This window comes from Hemitrygon akajei, chromosome 8 (genome assembly GCF_048418815.1).
Source record: "Hemitrygon akajei chromosome 8, sHemAka1.3, whole genome shotgun sequence".
NCBI lineage: Eukaryota > Metazoa > Chordata > Chondrichthyes > Myliobatiformes > Dasyatidae > Hemitrygon > Hemitrygon akajei.
The window spans coordinates 139,323,907-139,350,557 of NC_133131.1; the positions used below are offsets into that span (position 1 = coordinate 139,323,907).

The 26,651-nt window shown below is 41.5% G+C and overlaps 1 protein-coding gene across 2 annotated transcripts in view; it reads left to right on the top strand.

Moving 5' to 3' along the window:
• The window catches only part of waca (WW domain containing adaptor with coiled-coil a), a 113,330-nt gene that overhangs the window by 47,130 nt on the left and 39,549 nt on the right, over positions 1 to 26,651 (top strand). For both annotated transcript variants that reach the window (XM_073054738.1, XM_073054737.1), the window contains one exon: positions 23,938 to 24,183. In XM_073054738.1, the coding sequence (XP_072910839.1) occupies positions 23,938 to 24,183 (246 nt within the window). The remainder of the gene's footprint in view (positions 1 to 23,937; positions 24,184 to 26,651) is intronic.

Here is a 26,651-nt window from a genome sequence, read left to right on the forward strand (position 1 = left end):
AAAATTCACATAGTGATGAAGGGCTTGTGTTAGGAGGAAAGGGTAAGAGTGAGGGAAGAAATGTGGGAGCTCAGAAGAATGAGAATTGACGTATAGTATAAGGAGATCCAGTGTGGGTTTTGCAGGGTAGCTAATGAGAGATTGTTTGTAATTGACTTAGGAGCTGTAGTTTGGGAGTAAGTAGCCGCCTATTTAAGTTAGTAATGAGGAACAGCTTCATTCTCAGAGGGTTGTGAATTCTTGGAATTCTTTTTCCCAAGCATCTTTGGAGGCTGAATCTTTGAATGCATTCAAGGCCAAGATAGAATGTTGGTTTCATAGGTGTTCAAGAATTGAGGTACTGGCAGAAAATTGAGAGTGAGTGCAAGGTCACATCAGCCATGATCACATTGAGTGCTGGAGCTATATGGACAATTGCTGCTCCTATTTGTCATGTTCTCATTTAGGAGTTCAAAGAAAATACTCTACTGATATCCAAATTAATGCAATTCCAGCACATTCAAGAAGTTCTAGCACCTTCTAAGTTTTTTTGCATAATATAGGTTGTCGATAATGGAAAATGGAGGAATTGTGATACTGTTTAATGTGAATGGCAGGTGGAGCTTTTTTTTGTTTAGTTTAAAACTTTGCTTGTGAAGTATGCAGTGGTCATTTATCCACACATGAGTAGACATATCTTTGGCAGGTTGTCTCCACCTAGAGTAGATTCAGTGCACTTGCTACATTTTGAGTTGCTTCCAAGACATGTTCAAACTTTTGAACAAGTTTTTTTTTTGTAGATTAAGGCCAGTGTGATTTGATCTGATGCATGAAGTGTCATCAGTGCAAAATGTTGTGCATCTGCAGATAATGAAAAATTATATTTAAAAACTGTGGATGCTAGATATCTTAAACAAAAAAATGCTAAAAGACCCAGCAAAGTGGGTAGCATTTGTATGAAGAGAAGCAGAACTAATATTGTAATGATGGAAGAAGAATCATTAACTTTTCCTTTTTGCACAGTTGCTACCTGACTTGCTGAATCTTTCCAGTGGCTTTTGTTTTTATTTGCATTGTGAATTTGAGGCACCATTTCCTGCTAGTAATAGAGCTGTGTTATTTCCTGTCAGTCCTGGTGGTATAGAGTTCAGGATGTTGGATGTAAGCTATGATGCTTGCGTGTATGATGAAATTAGGTTGTAGTGTGAGAAAAATATTGCTGGCTATTCTTGACCATAACTAAATGTAGGTAGATTAATTTATTTTATTGCTATTTGTTAAAACACCAGCAAGTTTCCAAGGCGTTTGTGGGCATTTGTTCAGAGTCTGCAGTTAACCAGTTGACCATAATGACAATCTGGTTGATTATTGTGGCTCCCTTTATTGTTTGGATTACTGAAATAACTGAGCTTCAATTTCATATTTGAAGGAGCAGAATTTGTACTTTTGCCTTTGAATGATTAAGGCAGACTTTTAAGAAACCAGTAGTTCAACCACAAAGCTTTCATTTTTCATGTTCTAGTCTGGCGTTCCCTTTTTCCCTTGAGATGTCTGCAATAGTTTGTGATCATATTTGATTCTGGGAAGGAATTGCTGTATTCAGAATAAGACTTACAAAATGTTTATTGAGTTGTAATATTTGATCTATAATGTATATCTGCACATGAGTGAACTTCAAAAAAATTTATAGTCTTTACCACTTCCACCTACTCTACCAACCTCTTCCCCCCCCCCCCCCCCGATCTGAACTCATTCTGATGCATCCTTAAAAACAATACTACTGTGGTCCTCCACATATGAACTTAAAAAATCTCATACAACTGAGGCATAATATTTCTGCTTTTGTAATCAATTCCCCTAGCAATAATGTTCTGTTAGCAGCCATTATAAATCATGCATCTGACATTCAGCTCTGACTTTTGCTCTCTCTCAGCACTTTTGATATTTTTTCTTGCTGAAATTTATTGCACATATTCCCAAATTACTTGTGAGATCTTCACAAATTCTGTTGACCTATATTCGTAGTTTTCTTATGATCCCTTCAAAACTTACTTTCCTATCTGTTTAGCAATCCATACCTTTAGTAACATCACCCAAGTTACTGAATTGCTATCTCTTGAAAGAGGGCAAAGGTGAAAATACACAGTTGCTCATGATTGACTAACAAGCAGTTGAAGTTGAAAAGACAATTTTGCAAGTAGAAAGAGATTTACAAAACAGTAATTTTTAAGCTGCAGCACTGTCAAAAACTTGAATTACACAATAGAATTTAGAGGCTTATGGAGCTGTATGAACAAAAATTATTCTAATTATGTGAAGGTGGAAAAACAATATGTTTCCAGTTATAGTTGTATGATTAAATAACTAGCATGATAATAAGGTAATTAATCTGGTTGATCAATAAATGTGCATGATTTTTTCTACTGAACTGTTGCACAGAATCAATTTGGAGGAAATACACTTAAAATGGGTTTATAGTATTTTGTGGCCTTTGGACCTTGGAAAGTTTACTCAGTAGCTATGTTATTACTTGTGATGTTTTTATGGTTAAATCTGCTTTAATCTGATGTTTGCTATCTTAATGTAGTGAGTTTTGATGTCCTTTAGGATGTAACCTTGCCCCTCTTGTTTCTCATTGATATATTTAGCTTCTCAATGAAATAGTTTGCTCCTAAGTGCACGAAAACACAGGGCTGCTTGCCAGTTATCCAGTGACATCCATTACATTTTCTCTGCCCACCTCTTGATTTTGATAATTGATCTAAATTATCAAATTGCTTGTGTGACATTCAATCTTTGGTAAGCAGAACTTTCCTTCAAAGTATTGCAAAGACCAATGCCATTATATCCATGAAAAGCGAACTTCCTGGTGGCCAAACATTTTAATTCTGATTCCCATTCCCATTTGGACATGTAGGTCCATGGCCGCCTCTTGTGCCACAATGAGGCCACCCTCAGGGCGGAGGAGCATTATGCCATATTCTGTCTGGGTCACCTCCAACCTGATGGCATGAATATTGATTTCACCTTCCGGTAATAAAAAATTTCTTCCCCCTCCCCTCTTCTTCTATTCCCCACTCTTGTTTCTTGTCACCTGCCTGTTATCTCCCTCTGGGTCCCCTCCTCCTTCCCTCTTTTCTATGTTAGCTCTCTCTCCTGTCAGATTCCTTTCTCTCCATCCCTTTACTTAGCTTTGCCTGGCTTCACCTATTACCTTCTAGCTATCCTCCTTCCTCTCCCCCTTCCCACCTTTTTTATTCTGGCGTCTTCCCCCTTGCCAGTCCTGAAGAATGCTCTTGGTCTGAAACATCAAATGTTAATTCATTTTCCATTGACACTACCTGACCTGCTGAGTTCCTCCAGCATTTTGTGTGTGTTGCCATTATATTTAGACCTACCTCAAAACTTTTTCTAAACATTAATTCCATCCATAAGATATAGGAGCAGAATTGGGTCATTTGGCCCATTGAGTCTACTCTGCCATTTCATCATGGCTGATCAATTTTCCCTCTCATTCCTTTCCCTTATTATGATATGAATCAGATTTTAGAAGATCTAAATATGGCTGTGGAATGTTTTTTGCTTCACACTGAAGTCTCTTCTCTGCAAACTTAAGGTAGTTCAGAACTTAGATTCTATGAATGACCCCACTTATGATCCCATTCACTCGTTACCAGTGTGCTTGCTCACCCATAGGTACACCCATTTAAACAATGGTTTTATTTTAAAATTCTTAACCATCAACTTCGATCTTAACCTTGTCTTTTCTCTAATATCGTCCAGTTTAATAACCCTCTAGACATTTCTGTGTTTCTTCAAAGCTGTGTTGAAGGTTCTATAAAAGAAATTTGCTTTTTAAATGTTTTTGGATCTGAATCTGCCTTATCTGACTTTATTTGTCACTGTATAATTTCTAAATCTATCTCCTGATGTAACTTGCATATATATCTCCTTAATGTAGGGCACATCACAGAAGTGTCAGGTAACAACAGGCTTATATGAGGAGTGATAGATGGCTTTGGGCCTTACTTGCTGGAATTTGGAAGAGTGAGGGGGGGATCTCATTGAAACCTATTGAATATTGAAAGGGTAGATAGAGTGTGTGTGGAAAGGATGTTATCTGTGGTGGGGGAGTCTAGGACCAAAGGTACGATATTAGGTCACCAACCGTATCTATGAATTATTATTTCTGTGTCCTTAGATGATGCTTGACTCTCATTTTTATATCTTTTACTGTTTGATTTTGTCCATATTTCTTGATTATTCTGTCTTTACATCAGAATTTGTAATCAATAGTGTAACATCCACTTTAAATTTTGGTGCAAACTTCCCATTTTTTTAAGACAGTGTCAGTTTCAGCAGTATTGTACTCAAAAGCTGCAGGAACAAACAAACTGAATAGCATAAATTAAAGAAATAATGCTGAAAACCAGGAACAAAAAGGAGAATCTTAAGGGAAATTCTCAAATATGAGCCTGTGCTCAATGAATATTGAAATATGGTGATTAAAATAGGTAGTATAGTTTATTGAAAGTAAACTTTAAAAATACATTTTGAAAGGAAAACATGAAAAAAAATTGTTTAAAAAGCAAGTGGTTAGGTGTCCATGTTACAATTCAGTTTACGCTTAAAAGACCTTACCAATTGTAGTAATTCATTTTGAATGGAATAGAGAAGGCTTCAGATTGCACATCTTCCAGAACTACTCATCTCCGAACCAACATATCGAGGAACCAACTAGAGAGCAGGCCATTCTAGATTGGGTATTGAGCAATGAGGAAGGGTTGGTTAGTTAGCAATCTTGTTGTGCAAGGCCCCTTGGGTAAGAGTGACCATAATATGGTGGAATTCTTCATTAAGATGGAGAGTGACATTGTTAATTCAGAAACAAAGGTTCTGAACTTAAAGAAGGGTAACTTTGAAGGTATGAGATATGAATTAGCTAAGATAGTCTGGCAAATGATACTTCAAGGGTTGACGGTGGATATGCAATGGCAAGCATTTAAAGATCACATGGATGAACTATAACAATTGTTCATCCCAGTTTGGCAAAAGAATAAACCAGGGAAGGTAGTGCACCCGTGGCTGACAAGGGAAATTAGGGATAGTATCAAGTCCAAAGAAGAAACATATAAATTAGCAAAAAAAAGCGGCACACCTGAGGACTGGGAGAAATTCAGAGACCAGCAGAGGAGGACAAAGGACTTAATTAGGAAAGGGAAAAAAGATTGAGAGAAAGCTGGCAGGGAACATAAAAACTGACTGTAAAAGCTTTTATAAATATGTGAAAAGAAAAAGATTGGTCAAGACAAATGTAGGTTCCTTACAGTCAGAAACAGGTGAATTGATCATAGGGAGCAAAGACATGGCAGACCAATTGAATAACTACTTTGGTTCTGTCTTCACTAAGGAGGACATAAATAATCTTCCAGAAATAGTAAGGGACCGAGGGTCTAGTGAGATAGAGGAACTGAGGGAAATACATGTTAGTAGGGAAGTGGTGTTAGGTAAATTGAAGGGATTAAAGGCAGATAAATCTCCAGGGCCAGATGGTCTGCATCCCAGAGTGCTTAAGGGAGTAGCCCAAGAAATAGTGGATGCATTAGTGATAATTTTTCAAAACTCCTTAGATTCTGGATTAGTTCCTGAGGATTGGAGGGTGGCTAATGTAACCCCACTTTTTAAAAAAGGAGGGAGAGAAAAACCGGGGAATTATAGACCGGTGAGTCTGATATTGGTGGTGGGGAAAATGCTAGAGTCTGTTATCAAAGATGTGATAACGGCACATTTGGAAAGAGGTGAAATCATCGGACAAAGTCAGCATGGATTTGTGAAAGGAAAATCATGTCTGACGAATCTTATAGAATTTTTTGAAGATGTAACTAGTAGAGTGGATAGGGGAGAGCTAGTGGATGTGGTATATTTAGATTTTCAAAAGGCTTTTGACAAGGTCCCACACAGGAGATTAGTGTGCAAACTTAAAGCACACGGTATTGGGGGTGTGGTATTGATGTGGATAGAGAATTGGTTGGCAGACAGGAAGCAAAGAGTGGGAGTAAACGGGACCTTTTCAGAATGGCAGGCAATGACTAGTGGGGTAACGCAAAGCTCAGTGCTGGGACCCCAGTTGTTTACAATATATATTAATGATTTAGACGAGGGAATTAAATGCAGCATCTCCAAGTTCGTGGATGACACGAAGCTGGGCAGCGGTGTTAGCTGTGAGGAGGATGCTAAGAGGATGCAGGGTGACTTGGATAGGTTAGGTGAGTGGGCAAATTCATGGCAGATGCAATTTAATGTGGATAAATGTGAGGTTATCCACTTTGGTTGCAAGAACAGGAAAACAGATTATTATCTGAACGGTGGCTGATTAGGAAAAGGGGAGATGCAACGAGACCTGGGTGTCATTGTACACTAGTCATTGAAGGTGGACATGCAGGTACAACAGGCGGTGAAAAAGGCAAATGGTATGTTGGCATTCATAGCAAAAGGATTTGAGTACAGGAGCAGGGAGGTTCTACTGCAGTTGTACAAGGGCCTTGGTGAGACCGCACCTAGAATATTGTGTGCAGTTTTGGTCCCCTAATCTGAGGAAAGACATTCTTGCCATAGAGGGAGTACAGAGAAGGTTCACCAGATTGATTCCTGGGATGGCAGGACTTTCATATGAAGAAAGACTGGATTGACTAGGCTTATACTCACTAGAATTTAGAAGATTGAGGGGGAATCTTATTGAAACGTATAAAATTCTAAAGGGATTGGACAGGCTAGATGCAGGAAGATTGTTTCCGATGTTGGGGAAGTCCAGAACGAGGAGTCACAGTTTAGGGATAAAGGGGAAGCCTTTTAGATAGATAGATAGATACTTTATTCATCCCCATGGGGAAATTCAACTTTTTTTTCCAATGTCCCATACACTTGTTGCATCAAAACTAATTACATACAATACTTAACTCAGTAAAAAATATGATATGCATCTAAATCACCATCTCAAAAAGCATTAATAATAGCTTTTAAAAAGTTCTTAAGTCCTGGCGGTTGAATTGTAAAGCCTAATGGCATTGGGGAGTATTGACCTCTTCATCCTGTCTGAGGAGTATTGCATCGATAGTAACCTGTCGCTGAAAATGCTTCTCTGTCTCTGGATGGTGCTATGTAGAGGATGTTCAGAGTTTTCCATAATTGACCGTAGCCTACTCAGCGCCCTTTTAAACTCTCCAGTACTTTGCCCACGACAGAGCCCGCCTTCCTTACCAGCTTATTAAGACGTGAGGCATCCCTCTTCTTAATGCTTCCTCCCCAACACGCCACCACAAAGAAGAGTGCGCTCTCCACAACTGACCTATAGAACACCTTCAGCATCTCACTACAGACATTGAATGACGCCAACCTTCTAAGGAAGTACAGTCGACTCTGTGCCTTCCTGCACAAGGCATCTGTGTTGGCAGTCCAGTCTAGCTTCTCGTCTAACTGTACTCCCAGATACTTGTAGGTCTTAACCTGCTCCACACATTCTCCATTAATGATCACTGGCTCCATATGAGGCCTAGATCTCCTAAAGTCCACCACCATCTCCTTGGTCTTGGTGATATTGAGGTGATATTTTAGGAGCGAGATGAGGAAAAATTTCTTCACACAGAGAGTGGTGAATCTGTGGAATTCTCTGCCACAGGAAACAGTTGAGGCCGGTTCATTGGCTATATTTAAGAGGAAGTTAGATATGGCCCTTGTGGGTAAAGGGATCGGGGGTATGGAGAGAAAGCAGGTACAGGGTTTTGAGTTGGATGATCAGCCATGATCATACTGAATGGTGGTGCAGGCTCGAAGGGCCAAATGGCCTACTCCTGCACTTATTTTCTATGTTTCTATGTTTACTCTGCTTCACCCTCCAACTGAGAGAACTTGTACCTACCCTTAACAACTTCTGTTTTGACTCTTCCCACTTTTTCCAGACCAAAGCTGTAGCAATGGGGACTTGTTTGGGCCCCAGCTGTGCGTACATTTTAGTTGGCAACATGGAACAATCCATGTTCCAAATCTACACTGCTAATGCTCCCCACCTCTTTCTCTGCTACTTCTGCATTGGTGCTGCTTCCTGCATTTTCTTCAATTTCACCACCAGTTTACACCCATCCTTAAATTCTGTTAGTCCATGTCTGACACCCCTTTCCCCTCTCTTTGGAGACAAATTATATACTGATATCCTTACAAATCCTCAATTCCCACAGTTATCTTGGCTACACCTCTTCCCACCCTGTAACTTGCGCACACACTACTCCTTTTTCTCAGTTCCTTATCTTTGCTGCTTCTGTTCTTGTGGTGAGACTTTCCATTCCAGAACATTCAGAAAATGCGACTTCCCCTTCACTGCCATCAATGTAGCCTCACCTGCAGCTTTTCACTTCCTACACATCTACTCTAATCCCATTTTGCTTCCCCCCCCCCCCCCCCCAGCGTAGTGGAAATTGGGTTAAATTTTTCCTCAGCTACCATCCCATGAGCCTATCATTCCATCTACAACAGGATCACCACCAGCTTCATCTTCTCCTCCCCTCTCAGCTTTCCTCACGGGGATTTGTCTCTCTAACACATGCTCACTCCTCTTCTACTTGTCTCTCCTTACTGATCTTCCTCCAGGCATTTATCCATGCCACCACATTAAGTCTTACATCTGTCCTTAAAGACTGGGGGACTGCTTTGTGCAGCACCTTTATTGTAACGGTTAGGATCTTTTGGTGCCAGTCATTTTAATACCACTTCCCATTCAAACTCTGACATGTCTGTCCACGACCTTTCTACTGCCAAGATAAAGCTAGATGTAGATTAGAGGAACAATACATCACATTTTAAATTGGTAGTCTCCAACCTGTTGTTATTGAAATCATTTCCTCTACCTTCTAGTAACTACTCTCTTTCCCTCCCCCCACACTTTTGTTTTCCCTTATTCCTCTGACACCTTTGTCCCTTTCTCCTGCACCTTCCTTCTTCTGCTTTCCCACCTCTTTCCCTTTATTCCATGGTCCACTGTCTTCCTCTCCGATTCCTCCTCCTTCAGCCCATTGCTTTTTCCACTTAATGTATCTCAGCGTCTTGCATTGTCCCCCTCCCCCAAGCTACCTACCCCCTCTCACCTGGATTCCTCTAGAGGCAGTCCCCGAGGTACGAACATCCGACTTATGAACAACTTGTACTTACAAACCAAGGAAGGAGAGCACTGCTTGCCATTTTAAGTCGTTGCTGTTGACACTGTGTTGAGAATGTAACTTTGTATTTAGCTTAAATTTTTCTTAGGCAAGATTCACCCTGACCCCACCCCCCTTTTCCAGTCAGCATCGCCCCCACTTGTCCCATTTAACCTGTCTCAGTGCAGTGGACTTTAGGACCCGGCGGAGCTCGGGACTCACCACCCCCAGTGTTTCTGTTCCGTTGACGGAAAACAATCACAATTGAAAATAAAGTGGATAAAGTGATGAAATAAAGCAATCGCAAAGAGGTGAAACGCCATCGGTCATTGGAAAAGCGTTAGGCTACAGTCGGTCAACGATCAGAACAATTTTAAAGGATAAAGTGAGAATAATGGAGCATGCGAAAGGCCCTGCCCCAATGCAAGCTACAATTATTACTAAGCAATACAGTGGTTTAATTATTGAAATACATACGTTTCTTAAGTGTTTTGTATGAATAGAAAGGTAAAATATATGCTATATACTAAGACAAACATTTGACTAACTGACGCTAAATAATACCAGATGTATCTGTTCCAACTTATACAAATCCGATTAAAGACAGACTCAGGAACAGAACTCATTCGTAACCCGGGGACTGCCTGTATTTTGTGCTCCTCTTCACCCAACCTCACCTGTTTATTCTGGCTTCTGCCTTCTTTCTTTCCAGATAAAGGGTCTCACCCTGTAATGGTGATTGTTCATTTCCCTCCATAGGTGCTGCTTGACCTGCGGAGTTCTCAGATTTACAGCATCTGCAGTCCCTCTTGTGACTGCACTCATTTTTGAGGCCCCTCCTTCAGCCTGTAACATCAGTGCTGTTTCCTGCATTCATACTGAACTCCCTCTGTTGTGGCATTTTCTCATTCAAGGAGATGCGTTGCCTGTACTTCTATCTCTTCCCTTCCTGCCAGAGACCCAAACTTCAGTTTTATTTGCTTTTTTCCACCCTGGTTTTCTACAGTCATTGTGCACAGTGTGGTCTCCTTCTCTTTGTAGAAATCAAATATTAATTGTGGAAGACTTTTCAGACAGCCTCCTTGCAGACCTCAAGGATGACTCCAAGATTGCCAGCTAATTCTTCATCTTCTGTTTTCCATTTTCTAATTTCCATTCCATTCCTACTCTAATCTGTCAGTGGCTTCTTGCACCATTGTCATGAGACCCAATATAAGCTTGAGGAACAACAATTTAACTATTGTCTGGCGACATTGTAGTCTTTGATATGCAGTATTGAATTCTACAGTTTTAGGTAGCAATCAATGTCTTTATCAAGATATCGATCTGTTTTATATTGTTTCTACACTTGCACAGGCTAACTTGCTGAGTATTTCACAGCTTTTATTTTCCCTTTTCTATTGCTATCTCACTAAAATTTAGGACATAAATGTTCTTAATAATTTATCAATCATCATCGGCAGTTAATCAGCTAGAAGCTCACTTCTCTCAGAGATATTCTCATTGTCCTATCCAACCTTCTTTCTCCCTTTCTGCAGCTTAAAGCTTGTTCCCTTTTTTTCACAGATCTCTGAACAGTCTATGAACTCAAGAACACTACCTTGCTGTTCTTTTGTGCTGCTTTTTTTTTATATTATTGTAACCTATTCGTTATGCCTGACACAGAATAACAATTGCACAGTTTATGTCACTGACTGTAAACCTGTTTCTGATTTTGATTCTCAAAATTCTCTTTCCATAGATGCTGCTTAATCTGCTAGGTTTCTCCAGCACTTTTTTAAAAGATTTCCAGCATTTAGTACCCTTTTTTTGCTTTTAATAAGAGACCTAGCTGGTGCTCAGAGCAATCCCATTCTCCATTTAGTTACCTTTAGATATTCTTTTCTGCGTGCCTATCAACTCCATCCTGATTCTTACTCATGTATATGGGCAAATTTTTCAGTAACTAATTAACCTAGCAGTTAGCAACTCTGTAAAATGGAAGGAAGCTGGAGCATCCACGAGTAACCAATGCAGTACAAGGACAATGTTCAGACTGCACATAGATAACACCATAGATTTGGATTGAATTGGTCACATTTTTGTTTTAGCTTGTAACTCTAGAATCATTAGCCCCTTCTTGGCCTGTATATGACCTGCAAAAATGTGGTTGACTCTAAACTACTGTGTGAAATAGCTGAGCAACTCACTTAATATCATAGCTGATTACTAAAACATAGAGAAAAAAAACAAAAATAGATGATCACCTTGTGGGGAAGTCAAACTTTGCAAAATAGTCTCCAAGAACATCTGGGATCTAAAAGTGCATTTGATGGTCAGTATGGGATCTCTGGGTGAAGAGCTCTTTCTCTTTTGTGTCTCTGTGATTATAATGTCCCTGTTAATGAGAGTTGTCCCCATGTTAGCCAAGCAGCAGTCTGATATTTGAGATTCAAGATTGTTTATTGCCATTCTTCAGTACGTGAATGTAAAGGAGAACAGAACAGTTGTTACTCTGGATCAGATGCTGCTTAAAAAATGCAGAATAAGCTTAAAGAACACTATTTTAAAAAAAACTGATACAAAAATATAAAAGCAATCCTATAAAATACAATGTACAAGTAACTTAAGTACATAGATTGTATGTACATAAAGTAGCATTAGGTGATGTGTGTGTGTGGTGGGGGAGTTGCTAGAATGGGTGGAGATGTTGATCTGACAGCTTGGGGGGAGTAACTTTTTGATTTTTACGTCGATGCTGCACAGCCTCTTCCTTAATGGTAGAGGGACAAACAGGGTGGGTGGGATCCTTCTTGATATTGCTGTCCTTTTTCTGTGTTTATGTCCTTGATGGCAGATAGATTGGTGCCGATGATGTGTTGGCTGTTTTAGTTACCTGTTGTAAAGCCCCACTCTCCACTCCAGTGCAGTTTCTGTACCACACAGTGATGCAGCACACTAGGATGCTCCCCATTGCACATCTCTAGAGGGTTGTATTGCTTCCCATAGGGCGGCTCTCTTCAGCCTTCTCAAAGATCAAAGTAAATTTATTATCAATGTATTTATACCTTGGGATTTATTATCTTGCAGTCACCCACAGGAAAATAAAGTAGAATAGAGTCCCTGGAAATTCATACAGAACAAAGACCATCCAATGTGCAAAGAGAGCAAATTATGCAAATAATAACAAAATGTAATTACATAATACTGAGAAAATGAGATGCGGAGTCCCTGAAAGTGAGTCAGTACTGAGGCAAGTGAAGCCATCCATGCCAGTCCAGGAGCCTGAAGGTTGTAGGGCAACAACTGTAATTGAACCTGGTGGCGTAGGGCCCAAGACTGCTGCCTGATGGTAGTAGTGAAGAGAGGAAAATGGATCAAACAGGCAGACAGGGTGGACTCAGCTGAAGGATCTTGGCTAGCAAGGAATAGTGGGGCTGATCACCGGTTTGTTTTCCTCTTTTGGGCCTCAGCACATTAGTCTGGTTTGAACTCTGCACCGGCACGCTCTCTTCTTACGATGGCCAGCATTCGCTTGCTTCAAGGTGCCATATCTGCATTCCTATGAGTTAAATTTGTTGATCCTTTAGGGAATTGTAAAATCACTAGTTTGTTTAGACAGTTCAAAATTACACTTAAGTGGAAATTAGGTTACAGCGATTGCAGTTCAGAAATATTTCTAGAGAATATCTAGTAATTTTGTGAGCTATATTGCTGTATATTGCCAGTGCCATCTTGGTTCGGGTGTTGGCGAACTTTCATGACTGTGTAAGATGCGTTCTGGGGCCATGAGAAGTTATGTGAAATGTGCATTCCCAGGAGTTTGAACTGCTTGCAGCTTTCACTGCTGTACTGCTGTTGTAAAGAGGAGGGTGAGTTCTCCCAAAGTAGATAACTTCTCCCTATAGATGCTGCCTAGCCTGCTGTGTTCTACCAGCATTTTGTGTGTGTTGTTGTTTGAATTTCCAGCATCTGCAGATTTCCTCGTGTTAACCATCTCCTTTGTCTTGTTGATATTAAGGAAAAGGGTATTTGCCTGGCACCAGGTCTTGAGCTCTTCCACCTCCTGTCTGTAGGCCATCTCATTGTTGGTAATGAGATCCCATTGTCGAACTTGATGATGTGATTGCTTAGGTGTTTGGTCGTGCAATCGTGTGTGAGCAGAGTGTACAGCTCAAACAAGGCTCGGAGGGGCACCCTTGTTGAGAATGATGGGGAGGAACGAGTGGTTATGCATCAGACTATCTGAGGTTTGTTGGTTAGGAAGTGCAACACCCCGTTACACAGTTGTACATTTAGACCGAGGACTAAGAATTTGCTCATCAATGTCTGGAAGGCAGTAGCGTTGAGAATTGAACTGAAATCTAGGAATAGCATTCTGACATGCGTGTCTGGGTTTTCTAGATGTGTCAGGGCCAGATATGGTCCAACTCATAGACAGTACATTAAGCTCCACCATTGCAAATCTTGGGTATGTTCTGCCCAACCTGCAGGAAAACACTTACTCAAGGCAACAGTACAGAGATATACAGATGGAAGCAAGCTGTAGGAATCTTCATCTGTAGGACTGCAAAACAACTTGGACAGATTAAGATAATGGGAAAAGCAGTGGGAGATGGCATGCAGCTTAGGGAAATCAAATGCTTCAGTAGAAAGAATAAAGGTGTAGACTATTCACTAAATGGGAAGCAAGTTCAGAACTTGGGAGTCCAATTGTAGGAACTCTCTAAAGGTTAACTTGTAGATTGAGTCAATAGTAAGGAAGACAAGTGCAATGTTAGTATCATTTCCAGAGGATTAAAATATAAGAGCAAGGATGTAATGCTGAGGCTTTAATGCATTGGTCAAACTGCATTTAGAGTATTGTGAGCAGTTTTGGGCCCACATTTAAAACAGATGCGCTAGCATTTGAGATGGTCCAGAGGAAGTTTATGAGAATGAAAGGATTAACGTATGGCAAGGGTTTGATGGCCTTAAGCCTATACATGCTGGATTTTAGAAGAATGGGGATGGAGGATCTCATTTAGACGTACCAAATATTGAAAGGCCTAGATGGAATGGACGTAGAGGGGATGTATCCAATTATGGGAGACCAGAGGGCTTGGCCTCAAAATGCAAGGATGATCCTTTAGAACAGAGATGAGGACGAATTTCTTTAGCCATGTGGTGGTGAATGTATGGAATTCATTGCCACAGATGTCTGTGGAGGCCTTGGCATTGGGTATATTTCAAATGGAGGTTCATGGATTCTTAATTAATAAGGATGTCAGAGGTTACAGGGAGAAGGCAGGAGGATGGGATTCAGAAGGAAAATAAATTAGCCATGATCGAATGGTGGAGACTTAATGGGCTGAATGGCTTAATTCTCTTCCTTTGTGTATTTTTTTCTGGTTAGTGATTCATGGGATCAGGTCATACATGAATAAGAAACTTTCTGCACGTTGAACAACATGCAGAAAATGTGGACCTGTGGATGAAGGCAGTACATGTATTCAGGGTACAAAATTATGATGGACTTCAGTATCCATCATTGAGTAACTTGACAGCACCACTGCTTTAACTGGGTAGATGCAGAAAGTTAGAACTTCTAAACTGGTTCTGCAGCAGCAGGTTCATGAGCCAACAATGAAGGGAACTTGATAGAATCATCATCAGTGTAATTGCAAGAAATGCACCCTGAGTAAAATCATTTGTAGAATTGATCACCACAACATCTCATCTTCACCCTCAGCCTTACTTTGCACTCCAGTTGTAAGGGATAAAATCAAAAAGGTTTGGCAACTTGAAACTTGATATTTATTAGGTGGCATGGAGTATCAGCAACAACAGAAATGTATTGGCTCATGCCCTGCCTATCCCTCGTTACTATTATCAAGCCATATGGTCACCTTGATTTGGTGAAGAGTGCAGAAGAATCAGCACTAGGCCTTCCAAAAGAAAGGTAAAGATGTGTTCAATGTAAAGTTACTATCAAAGTACATGTATGTCACCATATACAACACTAAGATTCTGGTTTTTTTGTGGGCATACTCAATAAATCCATAATAGCATCACTGAAAGACAACACCAACTTGGGCATTCAACCAGTGTGCAAAAGACAACAAACTGCAAGTACAAAAGAAATAATAAATAAGCAATGAATATCAAGGACATCAGATGAACAGTCCTTGAAAGTGAGTCCATCGGTTGTGGGAACATTTATCTGATTTAGGAGGCTGATGGTTGAGGGGTAATAACTGTTCCTGAACCTGAGGCTGTGAGTCCTCAGGCTCCTTTATCACATTGCTAATGGCAGCAGTGAGAAAAGAGCATGACCTGGGTAATGGTGCTCCTTTATAATGGATGCTGCTTTCCTGCGACAACATTCTTGTGTAGATGCGCTCAATGGTGAGGAGGGCGTTACCTCTGATGGACTGGGCCATATCCACTAGTTTTTGTAGGATTTTTCCTGTTTCGATACCAGGCTGTGATGCAGGCAGTCAATATATTCTCCACCACATATCTACAGAAGTTTGTCAGAGTTTTAGATGTCATGCCAAATCTTCGCAAACTCCTTAGAGGCACTGCCATACTTCCTTCTTAATTGCACTTGCGTGCTGGGCCCAGGACAAGTCCTCCGAGATTATAACTCAAAGGAATTTAAAGATCCTGACCTTCTCCACCTCTGATATTCCGATGAGGACTAGCTCCTAGACCTCTGGTTTTCTCCTCCTGAAGTTAATAATCAGTTCTTTGGTGTTGGTGACATTGAGTAAGAGGTTGTGATTTTCAGTCTCCCTCCTATATGCTGATTTGTCATTACCTTTGATTCAGCCTACAACACTGGTGGTGTCTCCAAACTTGAATATGGCATTGGAGCTCTGCTTAGCCACAAAAGTGAGTAGGGCAGGGGCAAACCACACAGTCTTGTGGTACACATGTACTGATGGAGATTGTGTAGGAGATGTTGCTAATCTGAACTGATTTAAGGTTTGTAATTCAGGATCTAATTGCCCAGGGAGGTATTGAAGCCAATGTCTTGAAGCTTATTGATTAGTTTTGAGGGGAGGATGGTATTGAATGCCAAGCTGTAGTTGATAAAGGACATCCTGATATATGTACCTTTGCTGTCCAGATGTTCCAGAGTTGAGTGAAGAGCCAATGATGGCATCTGCTGTGGACTTGTTGCATCGGTAGGCAGATTGGAGAGGATCCAAGTCTTCTCAGGCAGGTTTTGATATTTCATCACTACCCTCTCAAAACACTTCATCACTGTGGATGTAAGTGCTACTGCACAATGGTCATTGAGGCAGGTTACCACGTTCTTCTTTGGCACTGGTATAAGTAAAACATTCTTGAAGCTGTTGAGTACTTTAGACCACTGAAGCAAGAGTTTAAAGATCTCAGTGAACTCTGCAGCTGGTTGATCAGCATAGGTCTTTAGTACTTGCCCAGGTATTCCGTCTGGGTTGGATGCTTTTCGTGAGTTCACCTTCCTGAAGGCTGCTTGCACATCAGCCCCAGAGACTGAAATCATAGGATCATTGGGAGCTGTGGGTATTCATGATGGTTCCACCATCTTTTGATTCTCAAAACAAGCATAGAAGTCATTGAACACATCAGAAAGTGAAGCCCTTTTGCCGCTTATGTCACTTGATTTTACTTAATAAGAGGTGATAGCATTCAAGCCCTGCCACAACTGCTGAGCATCCTTCATTGATTCATGTTTAGTCTTGAATAACCACTATGCCTCTGAGATAGCTTTCCAGAGATGTGCCTGGACCTCTTATAACTTTTTTGGTCACCAGAGTGCCTCAGATCTGTCACTTAGCAGATTTCCAAATCTCAGCTACTGGTTAGGGAAGACTGAATGATTTTGTGGGATCATACTCATCTATGAATATGGACCATAAAGTTGTTAAATAATATGCAAAAGTTCAAGTTAAATGATCCAACAACCAATAGATCAGATCAGATATCTGCAGACTACCAGGTTGGACTGCTAATCTGCAATATTGTTGAAGAGGCCAGAGCATCTCTGTCTTTGGTGCTGTTAAGTGCAGTTTAATAAAGACAATGCTGAAGTACATTCATCAGTGTTCAGCCAGAAATACTGAGTGGATGACATGTTTCTTTAAGGTCTATCATAATACAAGCTATTCTTCAGCTATTTTGATTTACTCTGTGTGATATCAAGAATTTGGATCCAGAATTATCTGTTCATTTAGTAACTGTTCCACTGCCGACACAGTTCCAGTGCAAAAAATTAGCTCTGTCCTTAAATAATGCCATTGGAATCCAGCTAATTTTCACCTAGTCAGCTTAATCAGTGTCATCAAATTTTATTTGTCAATAATCTATTTTGGGTACCTGAAGTTTTGTGAGAACCATTTGGTTCCAGCCTCAACAAAGCTTTGGTGTAAATATGAACTGGTTTCTAGATAACATATCCATGGTGTGGGATCGGGGAGCCAAATGCAAAAGAGATGAACATGCATTTGTACCTGTAGAACAAATATGGATATAGTTATTGGAGATTAATGCAGGCGACCCTGCCAGATTTTTTCAGATCATTGTGCAATACCTCCCTATCTTCAGTGCTTCATTGGTGACCCTTTTTCCAACACAAGGATGAGGCTGGATGCCACTGAACTGCCAGGCAATGAGCATCTCCATGAAGTGAGAAACTACCGTAGATGTCGGATTATAAGCCGCTACTTTTTTCCCATGCTTTGAACAGCATTGAACACTGCGGCTTTTACTACGGTGCGGCTAATGCATGGTTTTTTTTCATGCCGCCAAAAACATTTTGCCTCGTAACAGTAGACCAATAAAATTGATGAGTAGTTCACAGAGGTCCAATGAAATTGTACGATAAATCAAGCGCACTTTCACAAATTATTGTAAATCAGCCATTTGTACTCACCCTCATCAACATGGAAAACACTCGAAGAAAAGCATATGATGCAGCTTTTAAGTTAAAGGCAATCAATCTGGCGGTTGAAGAAGGAAATCGAGCTGCTGCACGTAATCTTGGCATAAATGAATCGATGGTGAGAAGGTGGAGACGCCAGCGCGAAGAACTGAATCAATGCAAAAAGACGACAAAAGCTTTCAGAGGTAATCACAGCAGATGGCCCGAACTTGAAAACTTTCTTGAAGACTGGGTTAACACACAGAGAGCAGGCGGCCGCGGTGTTTCCACCGTGCAGATCAGACTGAAGGCTAAAGCAATCGTCACCAAAATGAAAATCGAAGATTTTAGAGGTGGGCCATCGTGGTGTTTTAGATTTATGAGACGAAAAGGCCTGTCCATCAGGGTACACACGACTCTCTGTCAGCAGCTCCCTCCCGACCATGAGGAAAAACTTGCTAACTTCCGCACATTCACTCAAAGAAAGATAGCGGAGAATTCCATCGGGCCAGATGAAATCATAAATATGGATGAAGTACCTTTGACGTTTGACCTGCCTCTCACTCGGACTGTTAATAAAAAAGGTGACTCGTCCATCATACTGAAAACAAGTGGCCATGAGAGAATGCATTTTACTTGTGTTCTGAGCTGCACAGCATCCGGACTAAAGCTTCCACCCATGGTGATTTTTAAGCGGCTGACAATGCCAAAGGAAAAATTCCCAAAAGAAATCATGGTGAAAGTCAATAAGAAAGGTTGGATGATGGAGAATCTAATGAAGGATTGGCTCAGAGAGTGCTACGCCAAGCGACCGGGGGGGATTTTTTCACATAAAAAAAGCGTTGCTTGTTATGGACAGCATGAGGGCTCATATAACAGATTCAGTGAAAGCTGCCATCAAGAGTACAAACTCAATTCCAGCTGTGATTCCTGGGGGCACCACGAAGTATTTGCAGCCACTGGACATCAGCGTGAACCGGGCATTTAAAGTGGCACTGCGCGTTGAGTGGGAGACTTGGATGACGAGCGGCGAGAAATCCTTTACCAAAACAGGCCACATGCGAAGAGCATCTTTAACTCAAGTCTGCCAGTGGATCCTAAATGCTTGGAGCCATGTCACAACATCCACCATCACCAACGGGTTTCGAAAGGCTGGACTGCTGCGTGATGAAGAGGATCGCGTGCACTCAAGTGAGAGCGACAACGAAGAGACTGAAGTGAGTGATGAGATCCTGAGGTTGTTCAATTCGGACACTGAAGAAAAGGACTTTGATGGTTTTAGTGCACAGGAGGAAGATGAAGAAGGCGATCAATAACTTTTCCTGGTAGGCTGCAGTATATATATTTTTTTTTAACCAGTCGTTAGGAGATGTTGGAATGTTGTTCATGCACTGTTCAGTAAAAAAGTATACGCAACGTAATTTGTGTGTTACCGATACGTATGTATTTTAAAAGTAGCCGTGTTACAGGCACGGTTCGAAAAAAAGCATTTGCAATATGTATTTGTTTATGTTACCATACGGATTTAAATAAAAGTTAAACAATCCTCACGTGTAATATCTTTCTGTGTAAATATCTCATATTACCATGTGGGACACCTGCGGCCAAAAATCCGGTGCGGCTTGTACAAGTACAAAATTGATTTTCTTTCTAAAATTAGAGCCAGCGGCTTTTAATCAGGTGCGCTCTGTAGTGCGAAATCTACGGTAACTACCCACATTTGATATTTGTACAATTTATGGGACCCTGGCCATCAATATTCTGGATGTTTACTGGTGTATAGAAGCATATCGGATCCAGCCACAATTACTGTGACCTGATGAACCTTTTGTTTGTTGTGGTATTTAATTCTGCTCTTAACATTCCAAATCTTTTTTTACAATGTAGAAGACAAAAATACTGTTCATTTGCTTGTAATGAATGCAGTAATACTCATAAAGCTCAGTGCCCTTCGGGATAAAGCAGTCTATTTGATTTACATTATCATGTCACCATCCTGACATTATCTCCATCTGTGATTCTGCAGTATTTGCAAGAAAATGAATGTCAGCTGTTGACCGTAGCTGCTCAATAATACTTCTCAAACTTGTGAACACCATCAAGGACATGCACAACTAGTACATGGAAACACCTATAAGTTGGCCCTTAAAACAAACACTTCTTGAATTGTACAGTCTAAAATCCTGGAACTCCCTACTAAATTCCATTTATGCAGGTGCCTTTTGCAGAAGTCCACCAGCAGTTTTACGAGGTGGCTCACCACCAACTGCTCAAAGTTTATTGAGGTAGGCAGTAAATGCTAGACTTGTCAGCAATTACTACATCCCAGAAAATGGGGTTTTAAATTTGTCTTCAATGAAGGTGGATCAGTAGTGTGAGAAATCTTACCTTGTGTTTCATTATTTGGTGTTCCTAAGTGAGAATGCTCATCATAAAATGTTCCTTAAAGATGTAGTTTCTGTCCAGGCTAGTTCCTCGGTCCTCTGTTGGATAAATCCCATTTTTGGACCCTCTTCTCTGTATCCCAGCATACAGACCACTCGTCAGGCACTCCAGACCAGTTCAGAAGCAGGTGAAAACCTGGCCAGCAGGAGCCATCTCTGCTCTTCAAAACTGCTTTGAGCACACTGACTGGCACATGTTCAGGGAGGCTGCAACCGATGGCGACTCTACCAACTTAGAGGAGTACACAGCATCAGTGACCAGCTACATCAGCAAGTGCATTGATGATGTTACTCTATCCAAGACCATCACTATACGTGCTAACCAGAAGCCATGGATGACCGCGGAGGTGTGTGCGCTGCTGAGGTCCCGCGACTCCGCCTTCAGAGCAGGCGACAAGGCAGCTCTAACAACAGCAAGGGCCAAGCTGTCCCGAGCCGTCAGAGGGGCAAAGAGTGCACACGCCCAGCTAATCCACAGCCACTTCCAGGACAGCAGCGACACACGGCACATGCAGAAGGGTATCCAGGACATCACCAATGACAGGACAATATCACCTGACTGTGCAGGTGATGCCTCCCTCCCAGATGTGCTGAATAACTTCTGCACCCGGTTTGAGGCGGAAAATGACATGGCAGCGAGGAAGTCCACCCCTCCTACAAATGACCAGGTGCTATGTCTCACCGTGGCTGATGTGAGAAGAACCCTGTGCAGGGTCAACCCACGGAAGGCTGCTGGACCAGACAACATCCCTGGTAGAGTGCTCAGAGGATGTGCAGACCAGCTAGCAGATGTTCTCACTGACATCTTCAACATCTCCCTGAGCAGCGCCACCGTTCCAACGTGCTTCAAGGCTGCCACCATCGTCCCCATGCCAAAAAAGTCTTCAGTGTCCTGCCTAAATGACTACTGTCCCGTTGCACTCACATCCATCATCATGTAGTGTTTCAAGAGGCTCATCATGAAGCATATCAAGGCCCTGCTACCCCCTTCACTGGACCCCCTGCAGTTTGCGTACCGTCCCAACTGCTCAACAGATGACGCCATTGCCACCACCCTCCACCTGGCCCTAACCCACCTGGACAAAAAAGACACATACGTTCGGATGCTGTTCATAGACTTCAGCATTCAACACAAACATCCATCAGAAACTGATTGGAAAGCTGAACCTACTGGGCCTGAACACCTCCCTCTGCAACTGGATCCTAGACTTCCTGACTGGGAGACTTCAGTCAGTCCGGATCGGGAGCAGCATCTCCAACACCATCACACTGAGCTCGGGGGCTCCCCAGGGTTGCGTGCTCAGTCCACTGCTGTTCACTCTGCTGACCCACGATTGTGCTGCAACACACAGCTCGAACCATATCATCAAGTTCGCCGATGACACGACCGTGGTGGGTCTCATCAGCAAGAACGACGAGTCAGCTTACAGAGAGGAGGTGCAGAATGTGAACAAAATAAAAGAGATGGTTGTTGATTTCAGGAGGGCATGGAGCGACCACTCCCCGCTGAACATCGACGGCTCCTCGGTAGAGATAATTAGGAGCACCAAATTTCTTGGTGTTCACCTAGCGGAGAATCTCACCTGGTCGCTCAACACCAGCTCCCTAGCAAAGAAAGCCCAGCAGTGTCTACTTTCTGTGAAGGCTGAGGAAAGTCCATCTCCTACCTCCCCCCCCCCCCCCCCCCCCCATCCTCATCACATTCTACAGGGGTTGTATTGAGAGCATCCTGAGCAGCTGCATCACTGCCTGGTTCGGAAATTGCACCATCTCAGATCGCAAGACCCTGCAGCGGATAGCGAGGTCAGCTGAGAAGATCATCAGGGTCTCTCTTCCCACCATCACGGACAATTACACTACACGCTGCATCCGCAAAGGAAACAGCATTATGAAGGACCCCATGCACCCCTCATACAATCTCTTCTCCCTCCTGCTGTCTGGGAAAAGGCTCCGAAGCATTTGGGCTCTCACGACTAGAATATGTAACAGTTTCTTCCCCCAAGCTATCAGACTCCTCAGTACCCAGAGCCTGGACTGACACATTGCCCTATTGTCCTGTTTATTATTTATTGTAATACCTGCACTGTTTTTGTGCACTTTATGCAGTCCTGTGTAGGTCTGTAGTGTAGTGTAGCCTTCTCTGTGTTGTTGTTTTTTTTTTACGTAGTTCAGTCTAGTTTTTGTACTGGGTCATGTAACACCATGGTCCGGAAAAACGTTGTCTCATTTTTACTATGTACTGTACCAGCAGTTATGGTTGAAATGACAATAAAAGTGACTTGACTTGTTCTGTTTGCAATTGGCAAATTAAGTTTGCAGAAACTTTTTAGAGGATGGCTGTAACTGGCTTTAGTATGTTACATGTTACATGTTTACTATGTTTTCATGTATCTTATACAAATAATTGAATTAACATTTGTCCCCTCCTACTAAACAGTTTTGAATTAATCAATTCTCACTTTGGTAAGTCGGGAAGGCTTTGTATATCCTGGTTTTATTTTCTAATTTTCATCACAGCAAACGAAAAGCTTAATTGGAAAATGATTAAATAATTGCAGTGTTGCCATGAGTTATATTCAGTTGATTTTGTGTAATACTGCACAAAAACAGTGCAGGTATTACAATAAATTTTAGATGTTGGTAAGAAACTTTTTGCTTTTTTCTACTTGGTTTCTGTGTATCATTGTTGGTATGCAACATTTGTCTTTCTGGGATTTCTGCAAAAAGAACAATTCTAACTTTGAACTGTTTTAAGTAATACTTTTATGTGTTATTGATTCCACTTTGCCACACAAGTCTGTTGAGTTGTAACTGAGCCTGAGCCTGATCCAGCTTGATCCAAAAAGAACGTGGAATTAAAGGGACAATGTAATGCTGGTCAATTAGAGCTTTATTTAATTTCTTCAGAGAAATTTCTTTGTATGTAACATATTTTCTGACATACTTTTGTTGTATCCTATTGTAAGTTGAAAATCTCTCCAATCCATAGTTAAGTTAAAGTCTGTCCCAAGCCTTCCAGGCTCATCAGGCCGGTGCTTATGCCTGTTTCCGTGGCGTGAAGTGACTGAGAGTACGAAACTCATACCCCCCCCCACCGGATAGGACGCCAGTCTATCGCAAGGTTAACCCCCAGCATTTTGCTGGTACCAGTTTTCAGTTGGGTGGACTGGAGCAATGTGTGGTTAAGTGCTTTGCTCAAGGATGCAACACATTGCCTCGGCTGGGGCTCAAATTCACGACCTTCAGATCTCTAGTCCAATGCCTTAACCACACACCACACTCTCCAATCCATAACCTCCAATAAATTTGGAGGATCTTCCTCGGAGCCTGAGAATTATGATAACATTGTACACTATTAAAACATTTGGGAATAATGTGACCTTGCTCTCATGTTTTTCTTTAGCTTCTGTTTGTGATGCCATATTTTGACGACTTTCCCCTTCCCCTTCTTCATCAGAAACAACCTCAGTGGAGAAGCCAACGTCTCATTCATGTGCTACTCCTTCATCTTCATCCTCCGGAATGACTCCTGCTTCTCAGACACCATCGGCCACTACATCTACTGTTCCTGTTTCGCCTGTTCCTCAGTCACCTCTTCCTCCTTTGCTTCAGGATCCAAATCTTTTGCGGCAACTACTTCCTGCGTTACAGGCCACCTTGCAGCTTAACAATGCTAATGTGGATATGTCAAAAATAAATGAAGGTAAGCGTGGATGAATGAATGGCTTTTAAAATTTTAAGTAAGGTTTAAAGTTTAAGGATGCTTTACACAGATGGAATATTTTAAGTTGGCAGAGATATTTTAGTCCTAAAATTTCCTGATAAACAAAATGATAATTTTTTCTATTTAGATTGATTTCATCCCACCACAATCCAGTTCTGTGGGCAGACTTGCAGGTTTGAGATTTGCTCATCATTGTGTAGCTGCCTTCTCATCCTTGTTTTCAAATCATTCCATGCACTAGTTTGTTCAATCTTCTTGAGATATTTGCTGATTCTTCAATGCTAATCTTTGGGTTATTCCCTAATTTAATTGATCTTTGTGCTAACTGTCAGTTCTCTTCCTAATCCTCTTAATCTCTTCACTTTCCTCCTTTAAGGTGTTTCTTAAAATTGTGTCAAAGTTTTATTTTAATTATTTGCCCTGTTCCTGTCTGTCTCACTTGGTGCAAAGCCAACAACCTGTCTCTGAATGTGAACAAAACAAAAGAGATGGTTGTTGACTTCAGGAGGACACAGAGTGACCATTCACCGCTGAACATCAGCTCTTCGGTAGAGATCGTAAAGAGCACCAAATTTCTCGGTGTTCACCTGGCGGGGAATCTCACCTGGTCCCTCAACACCAGCTCCATAGCAAAGAAAGCCCAGCAGCGTCTCTACTTTCTGCAAAGGCTGAGGAAAATCCATCTCCCACTGCCCATCCTCATCACATTTGACAGGTTGTATTGAGAGCATCCTGAGCAGCTGCATCACTGTCTGGTACGAAAATTGCACCATCTCGGATCGCAAGACCCTGCAGCGGACAGTGAGGTCAGCTGAGAAGATCATTGGGGTCTCTCTTCCCGCCATTACAGACGTTTACACTACACGCAATATCTTACAAACAGCAGAACTTGTTTCCTCTCTGTTTCTAATAAATTTATATTTTGCACTATTTATTATTTTTACTGTAACTTACAGTAAAACATTTAGAACTGAACATGGAACAACAACTAGTTCAAGATTGGGAAAGGAGTACAACAAGGCTGCATACTGTCACCCTACTTGTTTAATCTATATGCTGAACATTTCATGAGGAATGCTGATCAAGAGGACTCAAAGGTTGAAATCAAAATTGCCAGATGAAATATTAACAACCTCAGGAATGCAGATGATACTAATCTAATGGCTGGAAGTGAGGATCTGAGGAAGCTAGTCAAAGTGGAAGAAGGAAGTGCAAAAGCTGGCTTGTTGCTCGATATTAAGAAAACCTAGATTATGTCGACCAGCCTATTAACTCCATGGTAATAAATGGAAAGGAATTGGAAGCAGTGACGGATTTTGTCTTCCTTGGTTCAAACATTTCTGTAGGTGCTAACTGCAGCCACAAAATTAAACGGCACTTCTGGGGAGGGCAGCAATGGGAAATTTAGATAAAATACTGAAGAGCAGAGACATCACATTGTCTACAAAGATCCATATAGTCAAACCTACGGTATTTCCAGTTTTGATGTATGGCTGTGAGAGCTGGACTATCAGCATTGCTGAATACAAAAGAATCGACACCTTTGAACTTGGGATGCTGGAGGAAGGTGTTAAGATTTCACTGGACAGCAAGAAGATCCAGCAAGTCAATACTTGAAGAAATGCAGATAGATTGCCCACCAGGAGGCTTGATTATGAGATAAAAGCTCAAATATCTTGGCCACATTGTAAGACAGGATTCCTTGGAGAAGACTCTCACGTTAGGTGAAACAGAAGGTAAAAGAAGTCGAGGGTGACAGAGGCTACAATGGATAGATAATATTACTCAAGACAATGCATATGACCTTGGGGGATCTTTGAGAGGCAGTCTCCAACAAGAAGGCGTGTTGTGCAGGAATCCATGAGGTCAAGAAAAGTCAGACTACTTACTTTATTGTCACCAAACAATTGATACTAGAGCGTACAATCATCACAGTGATATTACATTCTGCGCTTCGTGCTCCCTGGAGTACAAATTGATAGTAAATATAATAAAAATTTAAATTATAAATCATAAATAAAAAAATAGAAAAGGGAAAGTAAGGTAGTGCAAAAAAAACCGAGAGACAGGTCCAGGTATTTGGAAGGTACTGCCCAGATCCAGGTCAGGATCCATTCAGCAATCTTATCACAGTTGGAAAGAATGTAAAGAAGCTGTTCCCAAATCTGGCCGTACGAATCTTCAAACTCCTGAACCTTCTCCCAGAAGGAAGAGGGACAAAAAGTGTGTTGGCTGGGTGGGTCATGTCCTTGATTATCCTGGCAGCACTGCTCCAACACGTGCAGTGTAAAGTGAGTCCAAGGACGGAAGATTGGTTTGTGTGATGTACTGGGCTGTGTTCACGATCTTCTGCAGCTTCTTCCAGTCTTGGACAGGACAACTTCCATACCAGGTTGTGATGCACCCTAGAAGAATGCTTTCTACGGTGTGTCTATAAAAATTAGTGA